The 23243-nt window shown below is 30.7% G+C and overlaps 2 protein-coding genes across 5 annotated transcripts in view; one reads left to right on the top strand and one right to left on the bottom strand.

Annotated features, from left to right (window-relative positions):
- LOC145306209 (uncharacterized) overlaps positions 1–22787 on the bottom strand; it is a 324616-nt gene extending 301829 nt beyond the window's left edge. For all 3 annotated transcript variants that reach the window (XM_080148226.1, XM_080148236.1, XM_080148244.1), the window contains exon 1: positions 22760–22787. The gene's annotated coding sequence lies outside the window, so the exon portion shown is untranslated. The remainder of the gene's footprint in view (positions 1–22759) is intronic.
- On the top strand, positions 1098–21878 carry LOC145306119 (neurotrophin 1-like). Of its 2 annotated transcripts, XR_013874897.1 has the most exons (12): positions 1098–1251; positions 3042–3079; positions 3582–3622; positions 5259–5344; positions 7824–7900; positions 9727–9782; positions 10300–10410; positions 12198–12276; positions 16544–16606; positions 19269–19340; positions 19945–20167; positions 20334–21429. XR_013874897.1 is itself a non-coding variant. In XM_080148077.1 (11 exons), the coding sequence occupies exons 1-11, from the start codon at positions 1192–1194 to the stop codon at positions 20000–20002; spliced, it is 741 nt and encodes a 246-aa protein (XP_080004203.1). In that variant the 5' UTR covers positions 1098–1191; the 3' UTR covers positions 20003–21878. The 2 variants fall into 2 exon arrangements, 1 of the variants encoding a protein (XP_080004203.1); XM_080148077.1 differs by having other exon boundaries at positions 19945–21878.
- Positions 22788–23243: the final 456 nt, after the last annotated feature.

The raw sequence follows: 23243 nt of genomic DNA, 5'->3' as shown, positions 1-23243 counted from the left end.
ATATCTCGTACAAGTGATGAAAATTAAGCATTATCATTTTAAACTTTAACAATCTAATATTCTTTTTTAAAAGCGAAGCTTTTCTACAATTTTGTTTAGTATTATGTATTTTTTTTTTCAGTTATGACACCCTACAAGGGGTAATGTTCGTTTGTCCTTCAACTTCAGATCTTCGCTTTTATGGATGTTGTCATCCTTGTTTAATTTTGGCTAATTACGGTCTAAGTTTTTTTTACCTAAAGATAACTTTTTTAATAATGTCAGTTTTATACCTATTTTAGAATACTTATTAGGGGTAAGACAATGAATGATAGATTGATAAACTACCCAATTGATAATAAACAAGAGTGTCCATTCTTTGAATAAAAATCATAACTTGAAAAGTTTAGATTCTGCAAGTATTTTAGTTTATTTTAATAAACAGAGACAATTATAATTAGCTTACAGTAGTCTTTAAATTTTGGCAGATACCACCAATAAATCACTCGATATCAAATTTATATCTAAAAACTCATTTAATCTTAAGAATGTTCTATATTAATGTGTTCACATAGTGACATAGTAATAGAGTAGATGTACTTCTAAGTACTTGTTCATTAGTTATAAATAAATGTATGTTATTGATATGATTTATTTTTGTATTTATACAGAATATCTTATAATGTATAATTGTGTTTTCTATAAAGATTAGATTCTACAACTAAACTAAATGTAAAAGACAAGATTTCTGAATTTTCAATTTTTTGAATTTGAATCTCCCCAAATTTCTTTTAAAGATTTAACTTTTTAACCATTTTTTAAAGTTGTTAAATTATGTTATGGAATTTTCTGTGTTTGTTAACCTATACCAGAATAGTTATTTATTTCAACGTATTATAGACAGCTTTCTTCGGATATTTAAATGAAAAAGAATAATCTTAAAACCTGGTTTGTTAGTCTAGAGGGGACGAAGGCCAGGGCTAATAAAACTAGTATCAGCATTATGATTTTATTTTAGTATCCGTGGAAAAGCTATGCATGATTTTTAAGATTTATTGAAAGCCGGTTTTAATCCTATTGAGATGAATCGGTTTCGAAGCCGTACCAGAAATTAATTATAAATATTTTCCTTATTTCAGACTGTAAAGTAAATATGTTAATAGGTTGTGACTGTAGATATTAAGATAGAATTTTCTATGCATATATAATAAGATGAGGACACTAGTATACAATTTTATACTGGGGACCACTCTAGTCACTCATATTACAAAGGTAAGTCAATTCAGGTAGGGAGGGGACACTAGTGGCTGTTTATTACACTAGTCTCTAAAATTTCATAACATCGTTTTCTTATTCATTGGTTTTACAACTTTGAGGACTTTTGTTGTATTTTTATTGGTTGGTTTATTAATTTGAGTGTGCAAACGTGTCAACCACATATTGTATCTACACAAGGGATAATTTTGTTTATCGTCATTGTCTTGTCCCATTAGATGCCTGAAGTGAATTTATATTATGCCTCAATGGTTTTAGTCATTTAGAGAACTATCTATAGAATGAGATTAAGGCAGCCGCAGCTATAATCAACAGGAATTTTTATCTGCCATAACATAGCACTGGTCCCCAGGGATATAGGGATGGAACATTGAGTAATTTATAAACTTTAATTGTACTCACTGAAAGGACATGAAAACCAGATCTATCCACAAAATTTTCATTTTTTTCAGCTGCCAGTTCGCAGCTGTAGGGCACTATATCTGTAGTGCTATCCTTATAATTTAATAAATTGATCTATTTAAATAAAATATTATAAAATAAAAGATTAATTTAAAAGAGTTTATAATTTTTATTGTTTTGTTCTATTTATATGCACAAGTGTTTTGTTTTGTACAATAAGTTATCATTATATCTAAATCTCTCTTTTTTGTAAACTAAATATGCCATTTATGAAGGAATCTATTATCATAATGAAAGGTTCTATTCATCTCATAGGCGTCCAAAGGGGGGGGGGGGGGTAATTGGGCGATTACCCCCCCCCCCAAACGATTTTGGGGGTGCCAAAATTTTTATCATTTTACCCCCCCCCCCCCCCCCCATTTAAATTTACCCCTACCCTGGGGGTGCCGTAGGCACCCCCAACCATTTAGGAGGGGATATTTACCCCCCCCAAACAATTTTAGGGGGGTAAATATCCCCCCCAAAATTAAAAATCTCTAATAAAAAAAAATTTTGCGCGCATCGCGCGCATTTTTAATACTATTTATCTAATAAAATTTTAATTACCCCCCCCAAAAATTTTACCCCGGGGGTAAATTTTGGGGGGGGTAAACTAAATTTACCCCTGCCAACAGATTTCAGGAGGGGTAATTACCTCCCCCCAATGAAATTTTACCCCCGGGGTAAAAATTTTGGGGGGGGGGTAAAAAAAATTAGCGGCCATTTTACCCCCCCCCAAAAAAAAACCAATTACCCCCCCCTTAAAAATTTTTTAGCCCCCCCCCAAAAAAAAAGCTTGGACGCCCCTGATTCATCTATCATACGAAGTAGAATGATGTCTGTTTGTTCGTCTTAATCTTAAAATATCGTTAACCGCTGAACTGATTACTCTTTACTTTTCAGTTACTTTTAAACTGAAATAAACAAGGAGGGTGGGGGGTAACTCCCCCTCCCCCCACAAAAAAAATATATTTTTAATATTATTACAAAAGTCCCGTTCAATTCTTTGCAAAATTACAAGTTGGCCATTAACATGTGCGACAAATTATGCCAGTGAGTAATTTTCATTAGAGTGTTTTTGATAATTTCTTATTTCTTACTTCCTAACTAGCGTCTAATCGAGTCTAATCAAAGTAAGGACACGGATGTCCTGTCATTCGTGTGCATGGTTTTACACGTAGGGACAATAAGTAATCTTTTTTCATTTAAAATAGGTATTAAATTTCATTAAAAAAACTTTCATGTTATTGAAAAAATTTCATACACCTCACACCAAGTCCCCCCCCCCCCCTCGATGTTTTTGGTAGTTGATAAATGAAATTGAATAATGAAATGATTTTGTTTAGGGATGTAAAGACAGATTCACACGATCAGTCAAATTCAGGTACATCTATAATCTATAGTTATAGTTATTAAAGACAGCTACCGCAGATAGAAATTTATAAATTATAAGATTGACTCTAGTTTTGTTAGCCCCAAGGTGCTGAAGACCCAGGCTAACAAAACTTGTATATTATTATTTTTTATTTTACTTTTGTAGAAAAGAGTCTAAATTGCGATGCGAAACATGTTTTTTTGGCTCAGAACCGGTTCTAATCCCGCGGATATTAATCGGTTTTGCGGCCATACTTGAGTTTTAACACCTTTTGATAGACAAAATATTCTCTCCATGTTCTATGTAATACCATACAATTTATAAATATTTGCTATAAAATGTCATAAAAAATATGTATCACGATTAAAATATGTAGAAAAAAACATACTCGTCATTTGAGTTGTAATCAAAAATATATCCTTTGTATTTTTATTCATTAAATTAAATTGTTTGTATATTGGAACTTTAAGAAACTAATTAGGTAACAATTCTAAAAATTTAAATATTTTAGACCTGTGAAAGAGGAACAGTATAAACTAGGTTCTTGTCAGGGTAAGGTCATTTTAATTTGAATTTGTTCCTTAATTCTTGAAAAAAAAGAATACTTAAATGCCAATTTTGTCCAGTCATGACCACTTAAAAAATACCAAGAAGTAGACATACAATATGTAAGTTGTCATAATGCAAAAAAAATCCGGAGAAAGAAGAAGAATGAAGAGATTTTCTTACCCCCTTCCCTTTTTCTTTTCCGAAATGTATATGACGTCACAGGAATCGTCTTCCTAAAAAGTGACACAAAAGTTATGTAGTTTAGTCTTTCTCAAAATCCGCCCTTTTATTTAATTAAATTTTGGCATACCTGTTTAGTTCCGTCGCAATTGCTTAAAAATTTCCTCTCATCTTCAATCGAACAAGGATAACAGCAGCCAAAAAGCGAAGCTCTTAAATGAGACGGTAGGACAAATGAAAATTAGCACTTTTCAGAACTTAATAAGCAGAATATTAATTTATAAGTCTCAACAAAATTGTTTGAATTGAAGTATAGAGGTAATTATATCATATAAAAATTGTTGTCAAAATGTATAAAATTCAAAAGGTTTTAATTATGGACCTACGGTGTTTTATGTAACGACTGTAGAATTGTTACGCTTTCTAAATCATACCTTAATGTTTAATGAATCATCATGCGATGTTTGAAAGAAATTAAATTATCGTCCAATCACTCTATCCCTGAGTGCTCTCTCATTTATTAAGAATCTTTTTTCTTCTTTAGAAACTTAATTAGTTTCTCTGTCTGATGATTCCTCTAATATTTTTAAAAACGAAGCTTTTCTATAATTAGGGTTGGTCTGTCCGTCCGAGATAGATAGCTTTTATTCGTTAATTTAGGTATGTTAGAATTGTCCTATCGATTTCAAACTTTGCATGATGATTCCTGTAGTAGTTGGGTACGATTTAGAAAGCGTAGCAACTCTATAATCATTACCAGAATGTCCGTATGTTCAATATAAACATGTTGATTTTTCTACTTTTTTAACAACAAATTTTCAAGTGTTCTAATTATCCGTTTTATCTGATTTTTGATTTTATTGATTTCTGGGACAACAAAGAACAATATTATAAGCGAAGCAACTCTATAATCAAGCCAAAAAATGTAAGTATGTCCATAAACATTATGCTGCTTCAAGCAGTTTTTCAACAAATTTATTTACAATTTTTCTTCGACTCATATACTTTTAAATTCTGATTATTCAGTTCAGATACTTTACAAGTGTTAATGTCCGTTTGTCCTACCGTTTCAGTGCTTCGCTTTTATGGATGTTGTCATCCTTGTTATTTAATCTCAACCTAATATGGCGGCGTACACTTTATTTACTAATTTCTTCCAATCATTTATTAATTTTTACTTTTTTCTACTTATATTAGCGAAACTATTCTGTACGTTTTTATGTCCGTCTGTCCGTTTGTCTGTTTAGTCCAATAAAAGAATGTAGCCATTGAAGTACAGATGATTTATTTTTAAACTTTCGGTTTTTATCATATTTTGCTATAATTTTAAAAATATAGCTTTGCTTCTATTAAACAATTACCCTTGTTATAGAGACTTGGTTTACAATTAATGATCTATATACCCTATTTAAATTAATGTCATAATACATTTTTTGCATTATTTTTCTTTTTATTATAGACAATGGCATTGGAGGTATTTTAGACATTCAAATTGGAGGTTTTTGTGAAAACCCGTCTGACTATCCACATCAAAAAGTTTTAGAAGTGAGTATTTAATATTTGTTTCAGTATGGCTTAGAAACCGATTAATATCCGCTGGATTAGAACCGGTTCTCAGCCATACAGAAAAATCTTATATAGAATCGCATTACAGACAATTTTACACGAAAACTAAAATAAAACTCATAAGATAAAGCCAGTTTTTTCTGGGCCCAAATAGGAAAAGTTGCACATTTTCTAGTACCCAAGGTCAAAGACTTTCAGAAATATGAATATATGGGTCCTTGCTTATAACCTTACTTTGCTCATAAGATTATTTATAGTCTCTTTCGTGATAACGCCTCTTAAGGGGCGTTTCGTCGTATTTTCACAGTAGCTTTTGATAGGTTGTTATAGGTTAGGTTTAGTTAAGTTAGGTTAGGTGATTGCCCCGCAGGGGCTAGAAATAGGGGAAAAGCTAATGTGAAAATACGACGAAGCGCCACTTAAGAGACGTTGTCACGGAAGGGACTATACCCGATAAAATTTATCTGGACTAGCAAGAGTAGCATGAATTATTTCTTTTACAATATCGCGTCATTCGTACGTACTTGTCTAAAATTTAGTATGAAAAGTTTATTCTTAAAGTTTTGTTGGACATGAATTGATGTGAAAAATGGATGCATAATTTTTCTCAAGTCAAATATATCTCAACAATCCCAGTTAGTTGCTTAGTAGATTTCACTCTTATTTTCAACTTTGAAAAAAAACTTTCTCACTGCCCATAAGGAAACTTTAACACTGCTTCGTCTTACTTAACCTAGCCTATCTAAAAATACAATATAATATACCCTTATACTAAGGGGTCTCAACGGATAAGATAATGGACGATGTATTGATTTATTACCCCAATTATGAAATACAAAGTTGCCCCATATTTAGATATAAATTGTTGGTTGAAAAGTTTGATAACTGCCAGTTTTGAACAAGAATAAGATAACGGAGATGAAAAAAAAACTTTGGATACAAGTTTAATTTACAGTCCAATGTTCTCTCCCTCCCTAATTTTTTGACTATGTTTGTTTTTGGTCCTTTACTAGATGGAGGGAAATTGACAATATTTTTTACTTTGCTTGTTACAATTTTGTTAAACATGCAGAGAATGTCACTGAGTTTACTCTAAAAAATATGCATGGCAAAACTTAAAGAATTTTTAAAGAGCAAGTGTTAAGGTATTTTCTGTAAGTTCAACAATTCGACAGCTTCAATCATATATCGAATATGCCTTTTCTTATACATTATTAATTTAAAAATAGTAATGTGCATAATAAAACTTTTATTTTAACTAGCGACCAAGCCCAAAAAGGCCCTTACAAGTGTGGGGGGAGGTGACGACCCCCAATTTTCAATTGTAGTTTAAAAAGAAAAAGTTTTTTAAAAATTGTATGGGGTATCATTTTTTTTCTAGGGGTGATTTGTCTTGGAAAGGTGGTGGTTCACTACCCTAAGTTAGATATTAACCTTCCCATGACCTTTGAGAAGCTACTCTGTAAAGGAGAACCATATTAGTGGTTAGCGAGATCCTTCAGTATATACAGACAGACAGACAGAGTCCTTTTACATTATTATGAGAATTGAATTTTAAAATCTCTTACAGTATGTTATAATGTGTATCACATAAATGACCCACAACATACATCTGTAAAGTCTGGAATCTGGATAGCTAGCATCAATGGGATCAGGTGTCCTAAAAAGCAAAGCCTGAATAAATTAAGGTACGGCACACCCCAACGATTTATAAATACTAAGAAGTTTACCCCCCCCCCCCCGCCCTAACAAAGGCAAGTCCAAAACTTAATCAATAAAAAAATATGCCTTTTCGCGCCATTGCTCAAAGCCCATTTTATTTACATTTCATGCACCACAATTGGTAAAAAAAAAGCTTAGACGTCCTTGATTTTTAATTTCTCCTTTCCTTTTGACTAAAACTCTAAAATTATGATTTTTAAATTTTATTTTGTCCCAGAAGGAAGTTAAAATATTAGGTTGCTAATATTGAAAGCATCTGGAAAATTAAATGTATACTTTTCTAAGTATCTGTTTTTGTTTATGATGATTCTTAATTAAAAGTTTTATAAAATAATATTTCTAAAATGTTTGTTTGACTTTTTCTAACACCATAAAGCTTAAACCTGTTAATGATCAATGCAAAGCTTCCCTGTAAATTGTTGAACTATCAATCAAGCCCTTTTTTAGATACCAGCGGCTGCTTTAAATTTATTTTCTTTAAAAAAAGTAATTATTTGCTAGGGCGATTTCACTAAGAAGGGTAAAGGTACTCTCACCTAAAATTTAAAACGACATGCGCTCCTAAGAAGTTTCTAGGGGAAGGTTTTCCAAATTGCACCTGTTATGGGAATCATCATGCAAAGTTTAAAATCTAACATGTCTAAATTAATGAAAAGAGCTAACCGGTCCTTACTGACCTACAGACCCTATTTATAGAAAAGCTTCGCTTTTAAAAATTATTATATAATTATTTGAGGTGCTGAAAGAAAACAAGAACTCGCTGTTGTCCATGATGTTCTCAAAGAAAACTGAAGATTATTACGACACCACCAAGTAAACAACATTTTAGTATATTTTTAAATTAACTAGTTGCTTCGCCTCTAGGGGAGGGCGAGAAATGTAAAAAAAAATAGCTTAAAACCACCTAGGATATTTATAAATTACTACTTTATATTATAGGATAAAAATGATAGAATAATCATCTCTTTTTAGGTGTTTTTTCCCACTCTTCCTCTCCTAATCCCTCATTTTTATGACGTCAGAATTTTTTTTGATGGATGTCTATTGACAAAAATTTGAAATATGTTTAAGTTGCATAATATAATAATAATCAAACTGACTTATGGACAAATCTTTGTTGCATAGAAGCTTCGAACTACATATTTGTTTTGAAATTATTTCAACGTCATTGATTGTGTTGACCTAATGAACTTGAATGTAGCAGTTGTAAACATCATTGAGTCATTTGTTATAACTCAGGGAGGATAGGGACGCACATGTAGATCTACAACTCCTTTTTTCCACTTAAAGCCTGAATTTGACACATCAAAAAACGGGAAGATAAAGGATAAGTCAATGAACAATAATTCTTCAGTAGAAAAAAAGTTTCGACACTACAAAATTAATTCAACCAATTAATATTTCATAAAAGTACCCAAAGTTTTTAAGCCAACGAATGAGGAAATATGAACCAGTATAATCTATAATATCTTCTTACTACTTGGTGAGAATGATTTATTTTTCTATCCCTGGTAATAACAAAATTACTAGGTATTTCCTCATAAATATTACACTAACTTTACTTTTTTGTATGCTAGTTTTGTTTACCAATTACCTCATTGGGACGGAATTCTTGCGATTTTAAATAATCATCTAAAGATCTCATCTAGAGAATCGTACTTACTTTACGCCCACTATACATGATAAGGCTAAGTAACATCCAACTGACAACCAACCCTTTGGTGACACGAACTTTTTCTGAGAAGTCCTATCTGTGCATAATAATGAGTTGCACCTGTTTATGTCGCGCACCTGACATAGCAGCAGTAGGAACCATTTTTAACGTCTTTGGTTATGGCAAATTCGAGCAGCGCTTAAATTAAGAGATATAGATGTCTTTTGGAGCAATGAGAGGTTAGAAGGGATACACAATACATGTTTTCTTCGATTACACACATATGATAGATGAAATTGTATGTGATTACTATTTTCTTATGTATACAGGTCAGCATAAATTCTTGAATTTCAAAAACTCAGCTAAATAGTCATTTTACATCATTGTATTTAATAATTCGTGGAAATATGTATGTTGTTATTGTTTCTTTCTTTCTATAAATCAAATTTACACTTAATTCATTTTTTCTCTGTTAAAATCAAGTAAGGGAGGGGACATAGGGCTGTTTACTTATATAGTCTCCAAAGTTATATAATTGGGGATATACATTAGTTTATTTGCCATTATCCTATCCCTTTAGATAACTGGTAAAATTAATGAAAAAAATACACATCATTGCAACCAAAGGATTAAGAGATTATACCGAAATTTTGAGAAAGCAAATAACTTTTACTAGTTAAAGATTATTTTAGTCATCGATGTCAGTTTTCTGGCGTAACAACCATGCTTAAGCACCGAAATATTCTATAATATTTATAAATTAAATTCAAAGTCATAATTTTATAGATATGAAGGAATACTATGAAAAGTTTGCACAAATTGAAGATTGAAATAAACATTTAGTATTCGTTTATTGCGAGGCGTTGCAACAAAGACCAAAACCTTTAATAGACCTAAATTACAAAAGACCTAACCCTAAAAAAGACCTAAGCCCACAAAAGACCTCTTCCTACAAAAGACCTAATCCTCATAATGATTTTTTCAGACTTCGTACCATAAATCCAATATCAAGTAGTATGACAACACCTCAAATAGGAACAAGTAAGTATTTTTTAATTTTCATTTCTAATACAGAAGCTACTCTATAGAATTGAATGTATGTTCGTCCGTATGTAAGAAACGAAATGGAAAAAACGTTAATTTCTTTGCTAGTGTTTTTCTCTAAGATTCTTTGTAAAAATGAGCATCCACTATTTTCAATCGGTCATGCTACGAAAAAAACTTTACTCTCTAAAATATTAACATACTAAGTTTTTTATATTGCCTTTAAAAAATGACGTCATGACCAATGAAAGGCCAATGCACAGATTAAATCACCAATGACAGGCCAGTGTTTATCAAGCACAGAAAACCCCGCACTAATTATCTTTGTGATAAATTGAAAAGAAGGAAGAAGTTTCTAGCCCTGCGTGGCTACCCTGTACCCAATATTACCTAACCTAAACTAGCTTTGGGTAAAACATACAAAAATAACTCCCCCTCCCCTCTTTTTTCTCAAAATAAATACGGAAGGTGGGAATACCCGATATTTGTTAACATTTCTCATTGATTATTTTAGAAAGTACATTGCCTGCAAATTCGAAGAAGGAAAATTTTATGGTGGGTCCAGAGAAATTATGCAGAACCAACTCATCCTGGATCAGACCCAGAACAGCAAAAAGCTTGACAGGTTGGTCAGTTATTAAAAAAGAGCAGCTGCGCCCATAACATCTAATTACTCTGTATTGAAAGGGGCAAGCAAGGAGTCAAGAATAGAAATTCCTCGAGTTTCTAGTCGTGCACAGAACTAATACCCTCTCCTTAATTATTATGAAATAAATTGAAAATTAGGGAAGGTTGGGGTTAGTTTTTCATGTATTTTTTTTATTTGTAAGGTTAGGTTATTTTTGATACAATTTTATAGCGTCGCAGGGCTAGGGCCATCCACAGAGAATATACACAAATAAATACCCCACCCACCCTCCTTAAATTCCATATTACTTTAAAAATAAGAGAAAACAATTAAATTTTAAATAAATTAAAGATATCAAAAACCCTTAGAATATAATCAGAAAACAAAAATAAATTTTTTGAAAAACTAACATACCTCTTTAAATTTATAAACATAAAGAGAATTTTATAAGTACTGAAATACCATAAAAATGACTGCGTTCCTGTAAAAAAATTGTAAAAACAATACTCCTTTCAATTTCAAATAAAAAAAATAATCTATTAAAATTACAACGATGAATAAAACTATATCTGTAGAAGGTATGTAGAAAGATACACACAGTAAGAAAAGCCTTGCTTACAAGAAATATTATTGTAAACAAGTCTGGAATTTATTAAAAGCTTTTACTGCAAAAATTCCATGTATGTTCTTACGAGAAAACAAAGCTAACAAGATTTCATTTCGAGGAGTTTGTCTAAATATTGTTTGTAGTAAAAGATTGCATATAGCATTCTCAGATTCTCTAAAATTCTTTTACATTTATCATGTTTTAAGTAAATTAGATTGTTATAAAGATGATTAGTATTAGCTAGAGAGACAGGGGACAATGAGATGTTTATATTACACTAGTTCTCAAAGTTTTATTATTTGTTGGCTTAACAATATTCTATTTGACGGACTAAAATTCTAAACCTTGTGAATAGTTTTCTGAAATCCATGTGTTGTATATTCTGGGTGGCATAGAATTTGTTCACGGGCAGTCTGCAAACACAAATAAAACTTTCTTTTGATCCTTTGATAGATATCATTAATAGGGATTCGAAACCGCAACTTGGCCGCCCAAAAATGTTTAAATACATATGGACATGCACTATTGTATAGTTGTGTAGCAAAATAAGTTGATAAAATACAATACAAGGTTATCAGGGAGGGCGGGTAATACGGGCTTTTACAACCCCCCCCCCCCACATAAAAAATACATGACAATACCTGTGGATCTATTTTAAAAATATATGAGGTTTTACTCTCCCCCCAATAAGAAATTTACCCCCAAAATTGTTAGGCGGTAACACACCCAAACCCAAATCCACCGTCAATATAAATTATTTCAGATGAATTAAATTAAAAGAAACAGCTCACTATATATTTTGCGGTTTGAATACCCTGGATAAAAATTTAAAAGCTTTGCTATAACCAATCAAATAGTTAATAGCTGGGCCTTCTTTATTTGACAAATTCATTAACATTAGTCTTAAAAGTTTATATCTAGGATGATAAAACAGTAAAAGCAAAGCTTAAATCAGACAACATTAAGTATTAGATACTATAAATTGAGAATCTATTTATAGTGCCTACAAAAAAATGACATCATACAATACAAATGACCAATAAAAGGCCAATTCAAAATTAAATTAACTTTTTTTATTCAAACGAACAATGGTCGTAACAAATGAATGTAATATTGCTTTAACTTTATAATCCATAAAACGGAAATTTTAAAGGTATATATTTTTCAATATTTTCAGGAAATTTGAGGTACATAATCAACAGTCCTGGTGGGAAGGAAGAATACTCACAATATGTTTATATTACACAGTGTTTAGGGTAAGCATTTGCGGTATATTTCTGTACTTCCAATGTAAATAAGGACCTTGGACTATGAATTACACTAGTGCCCAAATTTTATAACCAAAAGAGGACTATCCACGAACAAGAGCAAGTGATTTTAAGCATCTTCCAGCATTGACCCATAGTATTTTTTTTAGTAAATATACTAGGTTTATGTTTAATATTTGCTTTAACGACTAAATATTAGGTTTCACCATGGTTTTATTTGAAAAAAACTTTGAAATGTTAAGCATTGTTTGGTGCAATATCATCGAATGTTTTGATGAGATCAAACTGTTGTTTTAAAGCTTTGACACAAAATAAATTATTGTAATTAACAAGGATGACAACATCCATAAGTAGCGAAGCACAAAAATTATGTATAGGAATTTAAAGATTAGTTGTCAAAAATATGTATATTGGGGGAAAATCACGAAACCTTTTCAACATTTGTTTTTAATTTTTTAATACTTATATATCAGTACTATGACTAACAGACTAACGGTCAAAGTAAATTACATACTGGATGCTCAAAACAAAGGGAAATTTAATTTTGATATTTTTAACTAAAAAATTTTGAAATCGGACCATACACACCAAAGATATGGAAAAAAAGGGAAAAATTAAAAAAATAGCCAAAAACCTGCAAAAAGACAGTCTGACCATCAAGGTAGTTTTCTTTAAACGACAGGAAATTTAATTTTGATATCTATAACTGAAAAATTTTTGGAAATTGGACCATAAACACCAAAGGTATGGAAGAAAATGTGAAAAATACAAAAATAGTCTAAAACCTGCTTAAAGACAGTCTGACCGTCATAGTTGTTTTCTTAAATCGACAGGAAATTCAATTTTGATATCTTTAACTGAAAAAATTTTGGAAATCGGACCATAAACACCAAAGGTATGGAAGAAAATGTGAAAAATACAAAAATAGCCTAAAACCTGCTTAAAGACAGTCTGACTGTCATAGATGTTTTCTTAAATACAGGAAATTCAATTTTAATATCTTTAACTGAAAAATTTTTGGAAATCGGACCATAAACACCAAAGATATGGAGAAAACTATGAAAAATACAAAAATAGCCTAATACCTGCTAAAAAACGGTCAGACCGCCATTGATGTTTTATAGTTAATTGTGCTCCTTAATAATAGGAATGTTGTCAAAAAGTTTCAGCCTTTTATCTTTTATAGGAGCTGAGAAATTTACGTTTCCCCCAAACTAAGACGGACGGACATTAATTTATAGAGTAGCTTCGCTACTAAAAATGTATATTTAGAAAAAGGGTTGGTAACTTGTAAACAGTTTAATTAATGTACTTTTGCAATTTACAACATTTAATTCTTTTCTGCAGTGTTATTTTATTTTGTCCTTTGAAATCAACGAAGCATTTGATGATATTGCTTTAAAAATTGCTTTACATTTCAAAGTTTTTTTCATATAAAACCATGGTGAAACCTAACTTTTTAGTCGATAAAGCAAATATTAAACATAAACCTAGTATATTCACTAAAAAATACGAACCAAAGCAAGTGATACTAAGCATCTTCCAGCATTAACCCGTAATATTTTTTAGTAAATATACTAGGTTTATGTTTAATATTTGCTTTAAGGACTAAAAAGTTAGGTTTCACCATGGTTTTATATGAAAAAAAACTTTGAAATGTTAAGCATTGTTTGGTGCAATATCATCGAATGTTTTGATGAGATCAATCTGTTGTTTTAAAGCTTTGACACAAAATAAATCATTGTAATTAAAAATGTATATTTAGAAAAAGGGTTGGTAACTTGTAAACAGTTTAATTAATGTACTTTTGCAATTTACAACATTTGATGCTTTTCTGAAGTGTTATTTTATTTTGTCCTTTGATATCAACGAAGCATTTGATGATATTGCTTTAAAAATTGCTTTACATTTCAAAGTTTTTTTCATATAAAACCATGGTGAAACCTAACTTTTTAGTCGATAAAGCAAATATTAAACATAAACCTAGTATTTTCACTAAAAAATACTATGGGTTAATGCTGGAAGATGCTTAGTATCACTTGCTCTGATTCGTGGATAGTCCCCTTTCTTTTTTGTTGGCTAGAACACTAAATACGGCATTGCAAGAAAAAAGTGAAGATTAAGTATAACTAACTAGAACCTACACTGCGAACCAAAAAATAGGCAAATCTTATTTTTCAGAATATTCATTTAGGATGTTTTTACTGTAAATATGAAATGTAGATGCATCTTTTGGTTACAAGTTTCCACTGTTAATTTTTTATTAATCAGCACAAATGAAGCACAAGATCTCAAAAACACCATTTAAAATCTTCCTCTAAGCATACCTCAATATAACCGATATTTTTATTTTGATATTCATTCAATTCACTTCTTAGAAGAAATTTAATATTTTTTTTAGAGAATTAGTGAAAATTAATAACGCTGCCGTATGCCAAGAAATTTAGATTTTGACGCTTTCAAGTTAATTAAAAGTGCCTTTTCCTATTCCCACTTTGAATGAAATTTAAATAGTTCATAGTGCACTGTAATTATGATCACACGAACATTTTATTAATTTTTATATATAATTTTTGAATTGCAAGAGATTTGTTTAAAACTGATTGACAACCCGACAATTATTCATATTTATCCTTAATAAAAAAGTAACATGATGATTGTCAGTCGGTTTATACCGAAGGATCTCGCTAATCCGATCGGATTCTACTCTATACGGTAGCTTCTCTTGGATCCCAGGAAGGTTTAAAACTTTTTTGGGGGGGAGGGTACCACCATCCTCCCATGAGAAATCGCCCATAGAAAAATAAATATTTTTAAAAATCTAAAATAAAAAATGGGTTATGAATTCAACTACCCCTCCTCAAGACCCCTAAAGGCCTCTAGGGGCGTAGACGCTAGTTGAATATATAGGATTGGAATACAGGAATAAAGTTTAGTTCCATTCTCGTTTGTATCTAATGTCCATTCGAATATAACTGGCCAAAAAGCTACAATAAGAATAAGATTCTTGTTCCGTTTTGCATAGCACCAAATATATAGTGAGTAAAAAACACTTAAGTAAAGAGAATGTGTTATGATCACTTAAAAGTGCACTAAGTCGAGCTGCTAGCTGCTAAAGTTTGTAAGACATTACAAGCGAAGATACTTAATTTATAAAATGTGGCTCGGAAAAATAAATAATAGATTTTGAATAATTTTTTATGGAAAATAATCAGTTTTCCTTTACTTTACTTAATTTTTTTTATTGCATAGAGGGATGGCGCACGAATAGACTAAAACCACCTACAGTAATTTATATAAAACAAAGCAGAAATCATTGGGTCCAGCTAAGAGATTTCCTATTTAAGGAAAACTTTTATAAATGGATGTAACTTTTGTCGAACCGAGTAGCATTATGTTGAAATAAATTTTCAATTATATTTCTTTACATCGACTAATACCATTTATCAAAAGAGGTGATAGCTGAAATAATATTGTTATAACTATTTTCTAATAAAAAATTTTCTACTGTATTATGTTAATAAAAAAATTAAATTTTGACTAAATTTGAGACAAATAAATTAGTTGTGTACGTACGCCTTTTTCATCATATATACCTTACTGCATTCCCATCCCATCAAATAAACTTCTCACATTTCTTAACACCAGCAGGGAGGGGATAATCGCATGTAAATGATAATTCTACTCGTTGTTATTGGTTAGCATAAAATTTATTGTCTTATCCTTTCTCTTTTCCCAGACGTTAATTTTATGAAAAGCTTAGTATTTATCACTATTTTTTTGCCTCTTGCCTTAATTGGTAGAAGAAAGGATTATTGATTAAATTATTATTTATACAATGTGTATAAGTTTCAGATTTAACAGTTTTTTCTAACATTTTTCATTTCCTGAATCCCTGATTTAATATACCTACACAATGTTGTATGGTAGCTAGGTAGGTAAGCAATATCCGTCTCCATCTTGCATCTCCAGGTCAAAAGGACACTTGCAGTGTTCATTGCTTTATGAATGTAGTTCCAATTTTCGAAGGAGAAAGGGTACATTGGTAGCCAAATTTGTATAATCTGATTTGTTGGCTTAAAAAAAATCGGCTAAAAATCTGCTTAAAGGCAGTCAGGCGTCTTTGGATGTTTTATACTTTATTATGCTCCATATTGACATACTTACGGACATTTCAAATTAAAGAGTAGCTTCGCTACTAAAATTATAATACGAACAAATTTGTAGTGTTAGGTAATTGCAATATATATTTCAGTACTGACGTCAGTTGTGATCCATCAGGAGATATTATGAAGAGTCATGTTAAAACAAGATGCAGGTAATTTCTTTTCTCATATTCATTCGAATCCGGTGGATAGGAACCGGTTCTCATCCATACGAAAAAACTATGTCTAGCATTGTATTATATCCAGCTTTCTACGAATATAGAAATGTACAATCATAAGATTAAAACTAGTTTTTTTAGCCGGTGACTTCGTCACCTCGGGGCTAAAAAACTAGTTTTAATCTCATAATTGTACATTTTATATCCGCGGAAAGCCGTTTATAATACGATGCGAGAAATAACTATTCCAGTATGGATTCCAAACCGATTAATATCCGCTGGATTAGAACCGGTTCTCCGCCATAATGAAAAATCACATAGCATCGTATTAAGCACATTTTCCAAGATTATTAAAATAGAAGTCAGAAGATTAATATCCGCGGAAAGCTGTCTATCATACGATGTGATAAATATCTATTTCCATTAGTATGCAGACAATAGGTTTATTAAACTAGATGGTCAATTACACATAATAATCCGTCCAACTTTTATATTTAACGTAAGCTGACGAAATTTTGCGGCTGATTTTCACTAGAATTTCAACTTTAAATACTTGACTTTTGTCAAAATATGTATACCTTCTAACCAATCATGTGGTTGTATTGTTCCTAACTTTTGTTTTATTTAAGAGATTGATCATCTAGACCTTTTCACCATTCACATCTTTCTTGAAGTGTAAATGTAAAACAAAAAATGTGGGCCCTATAAGTAGAAAACAAAAGTTTTAGACATTTATATCAAGATTAAATCCAGAAATTTTCAAAATTTCTAACAAAAATTAGATTTAAAAATTTCAAGTTCAATTTTCATCCCCTAGGAGTTACTGCATAATCATGACAAGACAAGCAAAGATTATTTTTTTTTTGAATTTTAAACAAGTTTCATTTTATAAAGTTCTTCATAAAAGAACTCCTAAAAGTAGTTAATTAATGGCCATTTTTATCAGTTGCATTGCTAAGGTCACAGAAATTCAGCCTTAAATAAATCATATATGAGAGGTTTTATGAAAGACTTCATAAAAGCAAAGTTGCTCAAAATTTTAAATAAATAATCTTTGCTTTTCTTGTCATAATTATGCAGTAACTCCTAGGGGATAAAAATTGAACTTGAAATTTTCAAATCTAAAGGGTGAGCAAAAAAAATGCGTAGATTTTTAAAATTCAAATTGCGCGACTTGTGTTAATGGTAGAAAAAAGGCACGCATGCCGTTAGAACCGCTAAGAAGTTTATTTTCAGGAAATATGAAAACCATTCCTGTGCTACGCATAGTTTAGGAGCTACGTGTTAAAATGTCCCAACTGACTTTAAACTTGACTTGCGAGTAAATTTTGGGACATTTTACCTTCTGGCTCCTAGATTATTTGTAGCAAAGGAACCGTTCTTAGATTTCCAAAAAATACAGTTCAAAGCGGTTCTAACGGTATGCGTAACATTTTTCTACTATTAACACAAGCTGCGCAATTTAAAATTTTAAAATGTAGGCATCTCTTTTTGAAAAATATCTTCTCTAATTTTTAGTTATATTTTAAAATTTACTCACAAGTCAAGTTTTACATCAGTTTGGACATTTTAACACGTAGCTCCTAAACTACGCATAGCACAAGAATGGTTCCTGAAAATAGACTTCTTAGCGGTTCTAACGGCATGCGTGCCTTTTTTCTACAATTAACACAAGTCGCGCAATTTGAATTTTAAAAATCTACGCATTTTTTTTCCCTCACCCTTTAATTTTCTCAAAAAAACCCTTGTTAGAAAATTTCAGGATTTAATCTTGATATAAATGTCTAAAATGTCTTATAGGGCACACATTTTTTGTTTTCCATTTACACTTCAAGAAAGATGTGCATTGATTAAATATTTACTTAGGTTAAAAAATCCGCAAAAAATCTTATTTAATTTTGTTTTATGGCTTTTTCGGACAATAGCATAAGTTTGATATAGAATATGACATAATTAATTTCTTTTCTCATAAAAAAATTGGTTAGGACTTTCCTTTGTTTTGTATATTTAATTTATTAAAGTGGCTTGAAATGTGGATCTGACCACAGCGGGGAATAATAAAACAAGCAAGAAGCTATTTAGTTACCTTTAGGGCTTGGCATTTTATCCAATGGGTAGGACAATAGATGATATGTTAATCTTTGCCCCAATGTTTGTGCATGAAATTCTTGTGAACATTAAAGAGGTTGGGGGAGGTTTGTGGTTGTATTCTTAATTTCTTATCTCTTTACACTTGTTCTGAATTTGCCAAGGATCTTTAAAACGGATGTAATGAAAGCAACTATAAAAACTCAAGTGAAAAATATACATAACCCGCAACATTTTAGTGCCTACTTGCTATCTAAATCTCATGAAAGGCGTTAAAATGGTACTTACTGCTATTATGTCATCTTTGTGATACAAATACAACTAATTGGGTACCATGCACTGTCTTTCATAAAAAGGTCGTGCGATCAAAGAATTGCTTGTCTGTTACTTTACTTGATCAGCATTCCATTTTTACCATTAACAATTATCAGCATATACAGGAAGAAATGCATATAAGAATGAGGCAAGATTATTTATCGTCCTTTGTCATGATATCCCTATTTCATATTACAGAACAAGTAATACATTCAACAAAAAATACTTAATCAATTTAAACTAATTGTTTTAGTCAAGAGTACACTGAGATGAAGCTGATAGTGCTTGGAGAGGATCAAAGATCTGTAGAGGTGGATACATTCAGGTATTTTTCTCATATTTAACACTAGCAGCTAAGACCCTAGAGGCATTCAAGGAACTTCTTTGGAAGAGACGAAGTCAACCCCCCCCCCTCCGCTATCTTAAATTTTAGTTTTAAAAGATTTTTAAAAAATAGGGGTGGGGAGTGTATTTTTTTCTAGGAGTTATTTCTCTATGGAGGGTGATGGTAAACTCGACCAAAATCCTTTCCAGGACAAATGAGCAAGATATTTCGGAAAACAGACAGATAGACACACTGTAAACACCCTGTTACTTTTATATGGGGATATAAGCTCTACAGTAACTACCAAATATTTAAAAATAAATTCCATTGTTTAATTTATTTACAAGTCGAAAAAATTACACCAAATTACTGACAAGCCGACATTCAGAACAATTTCTACAAGGATGCGCATAGGTCATAGAAATCTTCGCTAAAAATTAATTGTAAAGGTTTAACCCTACTTCCTTCTTGTGGACGTAGCCACTAGTTTTCAAAAAGTATTACGTACTGTTTGTATTGTTAAATATAGTATTTTCTAAAGGATCTATTTTGTAACCTTGTTAGTTTGATATCAACAAAGCGTTTGATTGTGTTCTTATTTCAGATTTCCTTCATGCTGTAGTTGTGAAATTATCAGCAATATTAATTTATCTAAAAAATAAAACGAAGACAGTGCAGTTAAAGCTTTAAGTCGATTTTAAACATTACCATTCAATCTTTGAAATATTTTATAATTTTTACTTTCTGTAAATATTCATACAACATAGCTTTAAAAAAGTCGTCTTAGTGAAAACTGATTTTTATCACTATGCTAAAATACAAGAAAAGTTAAAAAAAATAATATACATTCAAAGAATAGATATCTTCATAAAGTTTGCATTGATTTTAAGTCAGCTGTATTTCATTTTTGATAATGCTTAGGAAAAAAGTTGACTTCCGTCTAAAATCTAAAATTGAAACTTTCTCTTGGCCTAAACTTTTCCTGAACTTTAGCGTTGTGTGCAATGCATATTTATTAATTATTATCATAACTCATCAATGGTTTTTGTAATTTTAAACAAGCATGACAACATTCACAAAACTATCACAGCTGAACTAAATCATGTCCATAACTACTGATAATTCATCAGAAATAAACTATTTTACCTAAGTTAATAAGGATAATCATAATCATTGAGACAAAAAGTAATTTGTAATAGCTTTTTGCATAACATTTAGCGTTAGATGTAATTGTTTATGAAAAAGTAGAAAACACAAAAAAATTGGAAGTATAATATGAAAAAAAGAAATATTCAACCACGTGTACGTGAAATGCTGGAGGTGTAAACGCTTATAAATGAGATCTCATCAAACCTATGACTTGCCAAATAACTTATTTGGTTCAAAAATATAAATTATTAATTGTTATCTTATGTATTTTTTATAAAATCTTTTGTTTTTTATTTTACACTATTGGGCTAAGAATCTAAATCAAATATAAAAATCAATCTGTTCATGACAAAATAAAAGGAATTAATGAATCTTTTAGTTTGTACCTATAATGTGGGTTGATTTAATTTAGTATTGAAACATCTTAGATAATGCTTACACATAGAAAATGAAATTAATTTTATTAAATAACAAAGGCCCTTTAAAAGATTGTTGATAGAATGTGATTGTATAACTTGTAAACTATATATAGACGATGATATATATTTTTAAATATGTGAAATAACTGATGATAAAATGATCTGAATGAAAAGTAACAAAAGTACCTATATGTGAACTTGCCTTGGATTATGCGTAGAATTTAGTCAGCAAAAAAGGTTTGCAAGTAATGTCATATTTAAACCCAAATAAAAAATAATAAGTTTTATTTTTTTGCAGACCCTTAAAATATTTGCCTATGTTTTTAGTTGGACTCTTTTCAATTACCACTAGCTTTCTTAAAAAACAAAACAGTTTTATACATTACATTCATCTACTGTTTATAGCTTTTTTTAATGTTCTGAAGTTACTTAATATATATTTATTTATCAGAAGACATTTTAATAAACTATATTTATTCACAGCTACCAATTATAATGTCGAGATGTTTTAATTAGGGTTGGCAATCCGGAATCCGCCCAATTTTTGGGCCAATTTTGGAATCCGAATCCGTTTTTTAATAGCGGATTCCGGATTCTTAATTGGTATGCTAAAATTAGTGTCTTAGTTTTTTCTTTCAACTCTCACTTTTTGAAGGAAAAGATTATCATCATTACATATAATTTTTTTTAAAATCTGGTTCGATTCTCGGAAGTGAATTATAGAGAACACCAAGAACATTAATTTTAAGGACATATATAGCACTAAATTTTTTTAAAAGCCTTTAAAAATACTGCTAGAATCCGGAATCCGCCAAAAATAAGAATCCGGAATCCGCCACTTTTTTTGACGGATTCTTTTAAGAATCCGGAATCCGAATCCGGCCCAAAAATTCGACGGATTGCCATCACTAGTTTTAATTGTTATCAATTTTGTTAATCGTATATTTTTGTAAATAAATGTTAAAATTGAGTCTTTTAACTTTAATGGCCTTTATTCACCTTTACAGTGCCAGGGCGACTAGTAGAATCTCAAATATATTTGAGAAAAATATAAATATTCTAATATTTAACAATTTAATGTAGTATTTTGATCTTGCTTTGCATATCAGTCTTGAACAATAATTACAATTTAACTTGGTTAGGTTGTTCCTCTTAGTTCTTGTTGTACACAGTTTCCATTTCATCTAATTTCACACGAAATTCCTGAATGAAATAATTTAAGCTTGATATATGTTCCGATAATATCTTTTGCATAAAGAATAAAAGCGCAGCTACTCTAAATATAAAATCTGAATGTCCGCTGTCCGTCTAATCATTTCGCTTAAATGAAGCTGTTGTATTAAAGATTTTACGATTACAACTGTTTTGTCAAATGTTCCTCTTAAGTCAACGTAACATCCTTGTAATACAATTGAATATGGTACTAAAATTCTTGGTTTCTATAAACTGGATTTAAGGACATACCCTGTATCTAACACACGAATTAATTCGACAAAATATTTGTTACGTCATCGAGGTTTTGGCTGTTTTTAGGTTTTTTTTAGAAGTAATGATGACCTTTTTATCTCATGCCCAAATTTAATATTTGAATTTATTTTGCTGGATTACCTGGGGCAATCATACCTGATTGGAAACTAAAACTCTGATTAATCTATAATATTTATACATAGTTTCATTAATAACTTATTTTACCCTTTAACAACATTGGTGAAAAATTGTAAATGCTTCTAATTTTTAGAATCTTGTGTTTAAAAGTTGGTATGTTTTTCAACCTATTTTTAAAAAAATACACTATTCTAAGACATGAAGACATATTTCGAGTTTAGCAATCATTTTCAATTCATTTTGTCTCTTGTAGAAGTGAATCAAGCAATACTAGCTTGGTCGTTTTAGTATCTTGTTTTAGAATCTTGTCATTTATTTGAAAGAGGATCCTCTTCCAGACTAATGGAAGGGTCATTGATAGATTCTTCCTTGATATAAACATTTCAAGTTAGAAATATAAAACATTTAAGTTGCCCATTATAACTATTTGTCTATTTCTTAACAGGCAATCTTTGCTAATCATCAAATCGAAGTACAGCTGCACTGTTCGATATACAAACCAATCATAAAGATTATATCAAGATACAAACAGCTGGTCCCTACATAAGTCATAAAGTCACAGAAATATCTACATGATGCTTTTAGTATAAAATCAATTCTACTCTCAAAAAGAGACTATATTAATTAGTGATGGCAATCCGTCGAATTTTTGGTCCGGATTCGGATTCTTAAAAGAATCCGTCAAAAAAAGTGGCGGATTCCGGATTCTATCAGTATTTTAAAAGGCTTT

The sequence above is a fragment of the Acartia tonsa genome, chromosome 2 (genome assembly GCF_053477335.1).
Source record: "Acartia tonsa isolate MP-2025a chromosome 2, ASM5347733v1, whole genome shotgun sequence".
NCBI lineage: Eukaryota > Metazoa > Arthropoda > Copepoda > Calanoida > Acartiidae > Acartia > Acartia tonsa.
This window is presented reverse-complemented; position numbering and strand designations above follow the sequence as displayed.

What these genes read in the sequence shown, in the direction of transcription:
- LOC145306119 (XM_080148077.1), top strand. Translation starts at nt 1,192, where the DNA reads ATGAGGACACTAGTATACAATTTTATACTGGGGACCACTCTAGTCACT. An exon ending in AACACCTCAAATAGGAACAA is followed by an intron (nt 9,783 to 10,299) that starts GTAAGTATTTTT and finishes TGATTATTTTAG; the next exon opens with AAAGTACATTGCCTGCAAAT. An exon ending in CATGTTAAAACAAGATGCAG is followed by an intron (nt 16,607 to 19,268) that starts GTAATTTCTTTT and finishes TAATTGTTTTAG; the next exon opens with TCAAGAGTACACTGAGATGA.